This window comes from Lethenteron reissneri, chromosome 22 (assembly GCF_015708825.2).
Source record: "Lethenteron reissneri isolate LAM-NWPU_2019-01 chromosome 22, ASM1570882v1, whole genome shotgun sequence".
In the NCBI taxonomy this organism is placed as follows: Eukaryota; Metazoa; Chordata; class Hyperoartia; order Petromyzontiformes; family Petromyzontidae; genus Lethenteron; species Lethenteron reissneri.
Window position 1 is genome coordinate 13192805 of NC_083800.1, and position 12175 is coordinate 13204979.

At 41.0% G+C, this 12175-nt stretch overlaps 1 protein-coding gene across 2 annotated transcripts in view; it reads left to right on the top strand.

Annotated features, from left to right (window-relative positions):
* Positions 1-9096, top strand: part of SH3BP2 (SH3 domain binding protein 2) — a 41249-nt gene extending 32153 nt beyond the window's left edge. For both annotated transcript variants that reach the window (XM_061556619.1, XM_061556620.1), the window contains exons 9-14: positions 64-238; positions 2187-2220; positions 3066-3127; positions 5577-5643; positions 6880-6939; positions 7656-9096. In XM_061556619.1, coding sequence (XP_061412603.1) covers positions 64-238; positions 2187-2220; positions 3066-3127; positions 5577-5643; positions 6880-6939; positions 7656-7853 — 596 coding nt within the window. In that variant the 3' untranslated portion in view covers positions 7854-9096. The remainder of the gene's footprint in view (positions 1-63; positions 239-2186; positions 2221-3065; positions 3128-5576; positions 5644-6879; positions 6940-7655) is intronic.
* The last annotated feature ends 3079 nt before the right edge of the window (positions 9097-12175 follow it).

The window sequence follows — 12175 nt, forward strand, 5'->3', positions numbered from 1 at the left end:
TGAGCGGAGATGGACATCATAATCACTCTGAACACTGTGTTACTTCTCTCCGTCTGCCTGTAGCAGCGCTGCCAGAGAGCGAATACCCCACACCGCCCAGACGCTATGAGTCTCTCAAGAACTCCCTGTCTCCTGGCTACCCGTTCGAGATGTGTGGCCAGGTGAGGGAGGAGCTCCCCACGAGCAGCTCCAAGCAGAGGACATCAATCCAACAGCAGCACTCGCCCCGTCCAGTCAGGTTGGTCCTCGAACACGTCATTTAATTATACATACATATACGGTAGAACCCCTCTGAACGAATACCCCGATTAATGACTAATCGCTAAATGATGGGCCTCCATAGAGCCCAATATGTTCGCTTACCGACCATTCCCATTTTAACGACGGGCTCACGACGAGCACGCGACCGCTGATTTTGGCCAGTCGGCGAGCTCCAAAGTGGTCTGAGCAGGCCTTTTCCAATCGGCGATGTCCATTTATGAGCGTTGGGGCATTGTTTACATTCAGTGTCTGCTGCGCTTTGAAGTGGAAACATCTCTTTTGATTTCTTGGTGTACTGTATTTCCTATACTCGCTTAACGACCAAATCACTTAATGACTTTTTGTTTGGAACCAATGACTGTCGTTAAGAGGGGTTCTACTATACAGTAGACTCTCAATTATCTACGTGTGGTTTATCCAATTTGCGGATTAACCGTGCACCTCAGATTTTGACATAAATTAATAACTTATGGATTTTTCATTAAGCCCATATTAATAATCTAAAAATAGTTATACATTGTTATGCATGGAATGTTTATATAAAAGCCACGTGTATAAACGGACTAATATGTGCTCCGGTTAATCCCAAACCACGTGGTTGCCTCTACAATACAGTAGTTGCATATCTTTACAACAGTGGGTGGAGTTTGATTGATTTTAAGTGGTGTGGCTCCGCTGCTGTCCACTTAGTGGGCGGACTCTTGTGTACGGGAGCAGGAAAGTGTTATCGCTGAGCACGCGCATCGATCAGTCGATCGTTAGTATTCGTTCTAAATAGAAAGAGTAACAATTAAAATTGTCAGTTTAATTTTTTGTGATTTATCTGCTCATTTATTTTGTGAGTTTTAATTGATACCTATATTAATGGTTTTTGGCATATAGATCCGCGGAAACTGGATATTTGTGGATTATCTGCTTCTGTCCTCCCCTTCATTAGCGTGAATAATTGAGAGTCTACTGTGTACTGTTTATACAAAAGCAGACATTCACATTCGAATATGGAAATGATGATAAAATGGCAACTCAGAAACAATGGTTTCCATCATTTACAGGTTTGATTTATGTTGGCATTCAGCCAAGCTCATGGGCTCCATCGGCAGACATTGCAGCAGGGAGCATTGGTGGCTATATCGTACTGATGAGTCCTAGCAATGACGAAACCTGTCAACAGTTGCCTATCACTGCGTCACCGCTGCTGTCAGTCGCTCATTTTTATTTTTTATTTGACGGTGACCCCAGACAAGAGGATAACAATTCAATTCTTCACGAACTGCTGATGGTTTTCTACATAATGCACAGACGCCGAGTTCTGTGTACACGTGTCTGCGTGTTGTTTGGTATTCCAGCCTGTGCTCGTTTTGTGTTGATGATCGGGCTTGCTTGTATTTTTGCAGATTTGATTATGCAAATCTTGTTCATTGCCACCAACATACAATTTCGATTAATGTTAAGAGGTCGTTTTGAAAAAAAAGACAGTAAAATGTACACTTTTCGCTTTATCCTTCAGAGAGACACACGCTGTGTGGTTGCAATATGTATACAATATACTGCATGTAGGTTTATCTCGAGAGAAGGCATACAGTCAGTCTACCACTGCGATGTTTGCCTCAAACCAACAGCTGAACACTTATTATTGGAACGAGGAAATTTCCAAATTATGTTTGTAGCTTTTGTCATGAAATATATTTTTATTACGCCTGCTCGTACCTCTCGGGCAGTCTGGGCAGCGTGGCACGCACGGAATTATTGTCGGTCATTCATCTGCGCACGTAGCGATTTGTTTGCAGAAGCAAAAGTAGGTGGAGGGAGAGGAGGTGGGAGATGGCGGCAGTGGGGGGAGGATCGTGTGCAGAAGCACCGCTTAAAAACCACAAGTTTTTATTATTATAAAGTGTTAACTTATCGACATGCACGTCTCTTTTCAGGTCTGCCGCAACGGAATCGAAATGGGCGATGGAGGTAAAACACACACCATACGCGCGCACACCTAGGATGGACAGACGTGCGCACAGGATTCACAGATACACATTTTAACAACAGCAGCAGTTTTTATTCTCGTCGAGTGGTCGAGTGGTGCATGTGCAAGCAACTGCACAGGCTCAGGCCTGCTTAGCTTCTGAGTTCTGGCAACATTGTATGCATGTATGTTGAACTTCTTTCGTACATAAGCAGTTTTGATTCTCGCGGAGTGATGGTTACATTACTGTGGTGCATGTGCAAGCAACTGCACAGGTTCAGGCCTCATACTCTTTGGTTCTTTCGGTAAAGTCACGTAGGTATAAAATAAAATATAGTAAATATTAATTTTATAAATTTATTTTATTTTTTATTTTAAAAGAAATAAAATTATTTATTTTATTTTCTACCTATGTGACTTTACCAAAAGAACCAAAGAGTATGGATCCCTGCAGTCACGAAAACTTCAAATCTAGATTAGGCTCAGGCCTGCTTAGCTTCTGATTTCTGGCAACATTGTATGCATGTATGTTGAACTTCTTTCGTACATAGCCAACCGTGCTAATCAGAGGTTGGGTAGATGGCAGAGACTTGGTCACGAGGCATATATTTGTCAGAATCAGAATATGTATTTAGACTGAAGAAATCCGATGAGCTATGAAAGTTTTTTTCACAGATGTCCAGTATGAGTGGGTTAGCAAGTTACAAAAGCAAACATATCATATCCTTTCAAATAAAGGACAATATTGTGAACCTGCTCATGGTATAATGGGGTGTCATTCCCAAGTGACGTGTGCCACCCTTTGAATGCACACCCCAACCACAGTCCGTGCGACGTCTCGTTTCAGATGAGGGACATCATGCCTGAAGACATGTTCTTTTTGACGTGTGATGGCGCCATGGTCGAAAGGTGCGACATCGGGGTTGCACAGCTCACAAGTCACGACCGCCTATACACGAAGTTTCCGACTTACGAACGCACGACTTGTGGACATTTGCACTTACGAACGAGCGTCCAAAAGATATTTATTTTTTAACCATCCGACTTTCTAACGTGAATTCGCACTTGCGAACCGAACTGCGGAACATTTTGCAGTGTTACACGCAAATGTACAATATTTATTCTTATTTATGAGTTTAACAATGCTTCTCTTTTTTGTTGAATCGTAACACATTTCATAACACTGACCGTATGTGCATTTAAATTCAGTGCATCACTGTGTTACGACTTACGAACTATTCCACTTTTGGACGGCTCTCAGGAACGGAACCCGTTTGTAAGTCAAGGACTGCCCATATACCTCTCCGATGTCTGACATTGTGCCGAACAACACGCGGTGGACCCTGTAGACCAGTGGTTTTCAATCAGGGGTACGCGGATCCCTGGGGTACATAGCAATGTCCCAGGGAGTACGTGAGGTGATTCATAAATGTCTGAAATTATATCATACATGATAGTCATCGGTATGAATCTGCCAATATACAATAACTACGATAAAATGTAAATCCATATGGTAACCTAAAACCATATCAAATACCTTTCTAAAATCATCGATTCTAAACAAAGCCGTTTCCAAGAGTAATCAGCGAATGTGAACAAATTACCCTGCACATGCATTGCGTCCGTTTAATTTGCTTTTATCCGCTTGCAGTTTATAGCATGTTAGGATACCTCACAAAATGGACAATTCACTAAAATATTGACGTTCATTATTCATACATTTAATTCTCAGTACCACGTTGGGTCAGGCAAGGTGCAGGGGGGTACTACTCGCTTGAAACAACATTCAACAAGGGGGCACATTGGCCAACAAACAGGTTGAGAACCACTGCTGTGGACACCACGGAGCTGTACATCACAGCTGCGATCACCTGAGCAGGAGCAGCACTCGCATACATTAACTTTATTATTAGTAATTTTTCCCGCCATTATGCAATTTTGCAATTAGAATTTGTTTTATATATATTGAAAAATCCACTACACACGTAGTTACCTGAAGTACGGTACGCTTCGCAAAATTCGGAAATGGTATGGTCAAGCCAGAAGGAAGTCAGTGATATCAATATGGCAATGTGATTCCTAAATTGTTAGATTCCGTGTTTATTTGTTGCGGGAGTTCAGTTATGGAGAAGTAAGCGATGCTTCAATATGTACATACAGGGTGGCACAAAAGTTAGGACGCGTAGGGTTATGAAATAAGAAGAACAGGCATTTACCCTTTCTGGCAATGGCAGAGAGGTGTATGAGGGTTGATCAAAGGGGCGCGAATTTACACGACTTTTCACAGCTTTGTGCCATGGCGTTTTTTTGGGCAATAAATAAAAATAAAAATCCCTCTCTGCAGGACAGCTACGTACGTGGGGACAGAAGTCCTTGGTCAGAGAGCCAACACCACCAAATGTGATGCGTGGCAACGACGATCGTACATGAATGCAATCCTTTACTAAGCATAGGCTCCACAGTGATGAAACGTTACATAACTCTTTCTGACAATAACACAGAAGGCGTTAAGATGTTCAAACACCGAATAGACACTCCTATTGCAAGTCATCAAGTCTGCATTAACCACACGTACTTTCGGAAAAACTGGAAAATAAACAAAGGTCCCATAGATACACATAGGGTCACTTAATTTATTTTAACACTGGCATAAAAAAAGTATTATTTATTTAATTCAGTTAATTATTTATCTGGTGTCATTATTAATATCTATTCTTATTCTTCCTGTGGGGTCACCTCAAATCTGCCGTATACAAAACTCGACCAAAAACCTGGAATGGATTGAGACACACATGTAATATTTAAAAATAAGCCCTAAATTAAATTAAAAAGATCATTCACGCATGCATTAATGTTAATGGAAGTCTGGTCGAACATTTGTCACAATAAATATAATAACCCTATGTGACCTGATTCTTGGGCCGTCCTGTACTGTAATCGATTTTTTTTAAGTATGATCAAATCTTGCCATGGTTTCTGTTTTAAATAAACTTGTTCCTGAACTGCAGCACTTAAAATGTCATTAGTGAGCTAATTTTGCTGGAACGCGGGGAGCTGGTGATGCTTGTTCATTTTTCTAGCCTGCATCATAAGAACGTAACAATTAGACTTTTGGGGGGAAAAAATCTGCTTGCTGAGGACTTGTCATAGCTGGATGTTTAATTTTTTACTCAAGTATTTGGTCATTAATCATGACTACTTTACATGAACAGTTCATTGTGCAATGAAAACGTGATGATTATGAGAAACAATGTAATTTACATCTCAGATTCATTTGGAACCCGCCCCCCGACCAAATACGTGTCAAGTTTGTGTGACTGTGCGTTGCTGTTGTTGTTGTTTGGATACCCCCTGGCAGTAAAATCAAGTTCAGTTCTCCCAGGGATGGACTCTACTGTGTGCGGGAATCTTCTCATGCTGGACAGGTGAGACCAAAAAAAAAATCGCATCGCTTAATTTACACTTGGAATACTTTTTTCGTTTACAGAAAATATGTCAACAATGAAAACACGATGCGAACAGTAATTATGCAAACATGCACGTTGAACGTCTTTGCGTACCGTATATAGCCTTCTGCGCTTGTCGGAGGTGCGGCGGAAAGGGCAACAAGCTAAACACAAACAGCAGTTCTAAACAAAATTAGTTTTCAATCTAGATTTAATAGTGCATAGCTCCCAGTGGCTTCTTCGTCAATGCCGTCAATGAGCATAACTGGAAGATAAGTATCTACAATGACTGGTAGCAGCAAATATAATCGAGAGGTTTCAGAGGAGCCATTTTAATCACATCTGTGGCGGATGTGACCCACAGAGATGAAAGTTAAAATGGGCAAGCTCTAGAATGTTCATCTACAGCCCATTTTTCTCCCTTCCTCATATGCATGATTTTTAGATAACAGCTGTTACTGGTCTCACGAAACGGGGAATATTGCAGATCTACCCAACTCCATGGAGAATTTGTAGATAAGGCCGTGGAATAGAAGGTGTTTTATCATGTTAAATAATATTGCTAATTGTGAACATTGGAAAGCCCCACTGATTCCCAAAACTCATTGTCGAGAGTACCCTGCATTGAGACGTGTGGTCAATTCTGTGAATGTGGGGGGAAGAGCATAGCACTCACAAACCCCCACGCATACGAGAGGGTGACGCTTGGCACTGGCCAATGCAATGTTCCCTCGTTATTCATGAACTTGCTATCCGCCACGTTTGCTATCCGTGAATCGCATCTGGAACTTTACACGATTACTGCATCGAGAGAGAGAGAGAGAAAAAGCTATGAGATAAAGTGATGAGAGGGAATGTGATGCGTGAAAGTGATGAGATCATTTTCATGTATTTAATCGCTTATGTATTTGTTTAAGGGAATTCATTAAAGAGATAGGTTTTCGTAGGTCAATGCCATTTTGCGCGAAGTTTGCTATTCACAAGCATCCCCGGAATTTATCTCTCAGGAATAATGAAGGAATACTCTACGTGCAATGCATTCTCATAGTTACAGAAAGCCCCATCACTACTTCTCCCCCTTGTATTCCTCCATCAGCCCCATTGTGCCTTCTGAATTAAATTGTATCCTCTATAATGGTTACAGTTGCAGAACTTGGGATTATATTTTTGTCTTTTCTGCAGTAGAGTATTATGACTGAAACAATTATTCCACAGGTCCTCATGGTGTGGGATGAAAATTTCCAGAAGATAAGAAACTTCAAGATATATCAAGAGGTTTGTCAATTACACTCGTACGCATTGATTTACTTCACGAATACTATTTGGACGACAGGCACAGCCCTCATTTGAACAAGTAAAGCCAGTTGTGAGTAACGGCTGTGTGAGCCGGCTATAAGCTCGCTGGTTTCAGAGAAGAATAAATGTGCTTTATTATGCACTGCGGTTTATTGTCGCAGCACATTTTAAAATCGCACCTGGTTTTTGCAACAAATCCCAGTGGATTTAAATATAAATATAACAGCAAATCCTCATTCAATGCAGACTACTTTTTTTTTCTTTTACAAGTAGGACCAGAACTATGTAACCTTGTCACCTACCGTAGGGTGACGTAAATATTATTTCTGGCGAGTCTTGGCAAATTTTGAGTATCAGCCCTCATTTGTGTGGAGTTTTTCTGGGCAGTAATGTTTCCTGCCATGCGTAACACACAGAGACTCGACCAAAATATTCCGATATTGAAAAACGAGCCTTTACGACCCTAATGAAATTAGCCGGCCATTCCCTGCAGTAGGAATGGCCGGTGATTCTCACTGCAGAGGCGTCTTGAAGTGCCACTGTCATCACGTTTTCTCCGCCGCGTCCTAAATCGTTTTCTCATCTTGACGATCGGTGAGGATTTCCTGGATGAATGCAGCCTTTTATAATAATAAGTATTATTATTATTTCAATTTCAAGGTGAATGTTCACGCCTGGACGTTGTCGTCTTGCAGGGTCCGAAGATATGGCTGGATAATAAGTTGCGCTTGCACTTCAAGACCTTGCAGGAGCTCATCTTCTACTACATGGAGCACGTGCTGCCCAACCAGACAGAGCTCAGGCTGCAGTACCCCTACCAAGCTCACGGAGGCAGCGCTCTGGGACAGCTTGCATGTTACTGTGCAGAATGTACCGACGGTAACTCCCTGTGACCCGGCTGGAGCAGAGCTGTCCAAACCCTGGTCTATTACGGCGGCGGCGGCGTCATTCAATGAAGAACTTACTCGGAAAACTTTGCCACTCAAACTAACTCTTCAAAATTTCCGTTCCAGCTGACTAATCAAACGTGTCATGTAAACTTGTTATCCAAACTTACTCTTCAAGATTACCAATCAAACTTGCTATTCAAACTTAACATTAAAACTTAGCCTTTCAACGTAATATTCAAAATAACCATCAGTGAATATTAATTTGGATTGGGATCCAGCTATTATCTGGCCATTAGTTTCACTTTACGGAAAGTCTGTTAACTTAAAGTGTATTAACTCCACTTTTTTTTCTATAAATTGAATTGTTTTACAAGGCTTCGTGATACCATTAAGTGCTTGTAGCCTTTGTAGGCATGTGGTGGGTGTATATTCGTGTTAATGATGTATGACTAATATATTTTAGTCCTGAGTCAGGCCTTCAAATAGCAGGACATTTGATGAGTACTGTAACACATATTTTATTTTAATAGACCTATCTACATTCTACATATTTTGAATAAACATCTCTATCATTTCATCTCTATACACCTTATGGCCATGAGCAAATTAACCTGGAATGTGCCAGATCTTGTCAGATCTCAGAAACGCTAAGCAGGGTTGATCCTGTAAAGTGCTTGGACAGGTGACCACCATGAAAAACAGACGTTTTAGGTTGTGGAGCGACACAGTGAGCAGCAGACTGCAGTGCAAATAACATCCACTCTTGTACTGTTAGTAAGTACAGTACTATACTTCTGTGCTCCCCATATAATGCCCCCTACCTTAACTTTCAAAACTATTTGGTGATGCTGCTGCGTTGGGAGTGGAACACAAGCACAAATAATAACAAACTCACCTTCATCAATGACACTGCCTTTTGAAGGGCCACTGCCTGAAACGTCACCTATTATATATTTTTTTCTCTCGAGCCAGTATTGTAAAGTATAGTTAAATAGTGGCAGTGCACAAGTAGAACAATTATGAATGCAGTACATTCTATAATATGTCTTCCCATCTCTGCCCCTATATCTCTCTTCTCTATGCGTTATGAAGAGCTCTCCTATCTCGTATCAATGCAGTGAAAATATCGCCTAGAATTTACCTTCTTCCTTATTTGAATACATTTCAATCGATATAATTTTATTTTTCGATTTAAAGCTTTCGTGACTGCAGGGATTCATCTTCTTGGTTCTTTCGGTAAAGTCACGTAGAAGGGAAGTAATAAAATAATAAAAATAAAACATAAAACAATTCTCACGACGTTTCGGCCACAACGCAAGCAGCCGTCCTCAGGTGAAAACCAGGTCCGTCGAGGCGACAGAGTTTTTTTTCATTCAGACTCTGTCGCCTCGACGGACCTGGTTTTCACCTGAGGACGGCTGCTTGCGTTGTGGCCGAAACGTCGTGAGAATTGTTTTATTATGTTTTATTTTTATTATTTTATTACTTCCCTTCTACGTGACTTTACCGAAAGAACTAAGAAGACGATATAATTTTCTCTAATTAAAATGCATCTCTTATCTTTCCTGTGAATACATCTATCTCGCATGTCTTCTGAATGCATCTCTTAATAATATTTTTAAACAAATATATATTTCTCCTCCTGGCTTAGGAAATTTTCTAAACTAAAGCAAAACTAATTGTATTTTTTCTTTTACCAGGGTAGGCCCCACTGAGCTTTAAAGCTCATTTTCTGAAGCGACCTGGCTATCACAGATAATAGCTCAACGACGTGGTTTATCACGTGGAGGGAAAAATCCACCGGACCACGGAAGAACATGCAAACTCCAAATTTACAAGCATCAGGGTCGCGATCGAACCCACGACCTCCTGTATACCGGGCGAGGTAGTTAACATCTCGCCAAAGCAGCACCCTCAATTTTAAGATATACCCTCGTTGAGTTTTGTCAGTAGGAGGTTATGACATTTGTTATAAATAACGAACCTTACTCTGCAATCCTTGAAATTTAGAACTTCTGCATTTTCAAACTGACTGTTGCACACACACACACAATTCAGTTGCGGGTGTCGCTCGACATTGACGTTCGTTATTTTCAAGGTTACGCCTCCTGGTTATAGTCGCTTGTTAAACTGAAACACTGCGAGTTTAAAGACAATCCCTCAGTATCTACCGGTTTGTTCAACGAAGCTGAACATCTATAACAGTAAATACAACAGGGCCCAGATACATTTCACCGTTTGCAAATGCCTTGGACAATGGTGGACTTCTTTGGGTTTGGATATTCCCCCTCAATGCTTAAATTTATGAATACAACAAATAATTACATATAAATTGATACATTACAGTCAGACAGTCATCGTAGAGTGGGGTAGTTCTCAAAATTATTTGGCCACTCAGCTAATGTGAACATTTACACGGACTACACAGCCCCCCACCCCTGGTGACAAGACGCATTCACTTATCTCTAAATATCACGAATAAGAAACATTTCATATTACCAGAACATACATTTTTTAGGGGGGCAGGGCATTTAGATCTTAGATTTAGGGTAGTTTAATCAGCGTAGTTTACCTAATTTCATTTCTTTAATTAAACATGAGTAAAATATAAATTCATGTCCGAAACAATATAATATTATCCGGATCAACCTCTGCGTTTGCATCACAGCCTCGTGGACCACGTGGAGGACTGTTGCGGACCACTCACCGGTGGTACCGGGGACTGCTCTCTGAGAACAGCTGCTTTCGTAGAGGTCTAGATGCAGAGAAGGATCGGATGGGATCCTGAGCAAAGCTGTAAATATGAACCGATGCTAAAGTGATTCTCAGCAGGTGACTTTTACACCAAAAGTGATAAATTGATGGGCACGATCCCAGAGAACGGAGACTTCACTTCTCCATGCACAGATTGAGCGGCAAAATAACACACAATTTGACGCGTAGGCATTCGCGACCAATATTATTCATAAAGGTGTAGGGGTTAGATCGCGTGAGTATAAAAGTGTCATTAACCCGCCACCACCCGACAGCCAATTAGTAAGGTTTGTCACGTGAACAAAACGTGATAATTACGACTTGAGCCCAGAGGTGTGTTGGAGAGTAAATTAACATTTCCAATTTGAGTGCTGTGACGTTTCCCTGGCAAGTACATACAGCATCTCATCGGGCGACTTGGCAGGAACACAACACACAACATGGAGACATTCGGTGAACGTTTCAGTCTGGAGTCTTGTTGCATAGGCAGAGAGGGCAGTTAGACCAAGTGATTTATAGCAGGAGAATGCACTTTACAATCAATGGGTTGGGTTGGAGAAATAAGCAAACCTATTTGAATGAAAATTTCCTAACAAACTGTCGTTGAATGAGTCAAGTAGCTTATCATTTTCCAACATGTAATTGTTCAGGGTTTGTTGCAATAAGGCAATGCTACGAAGTATATGACTATATATCGTATATTACTATATATTAAGATTCACGATCATCGTATTGCCAATTATTGTATCTGAATATTACTGTTGCTCATTTTATTTTTCGAAGAATCCTGTTTTCTGACAAAATATTTATTAAATAACAAACGCGTGTTGCCTCCGACACGTCGTGATTTTATTGTTTTATTTTTATAAATTTTTATTTCATTTTTTACCTACGTGACTTTACCGAAAGAACTAAGAGTATGATATTGCGATAATCGTCCGCTTATCGTGACATGTGATACTGTATAGCTCTGTGAATTGTTTTATTATATTTCTTGCAACAACTCTAGTTTTTGTACTTAAGGATGCCGGCATTCTGACGTTGTCACACGGCAGTGGAACGATGTCCCGCGGTCATAAATGGGAGAGGTCGTTGAAGACAAATGTGTCCTGGAAAGGGAAAGGTGTACCGTCATTTTATTTCTATTTGAAATTTACAAAAGCTACACCCGATTTGAGCAACCAATCGTAGTAGGACTGACGCCTGGAGGTGATCAGAACCTCAATTTGTCCTATATTTAACACATAGATGAAGAACAGAACTGAATACTTCCACGTCTTTTAATGCAATGTGATATACGAGTATTTGTATGTTTGATCATCTCCACTGGGTTTTAAACAGGATATAGCACATGCTCATGCTGGTTGTGTCGAGAAAAGATGAATGTGCTGTCCTGAAGCACTCCGACACCAATCGGCAACACGCCGATGGCTGAATTTTGTCGATGCACAGTCAGCCGATCACAAAGCAACCTCGCGGATTTCTTTCAAATACGATATATTTACGTGGGATGCTGTTGTGGTGTCAAGGTTAGCGCACTGGACTTGCAATCCAGGGATCGTCATCTCGCT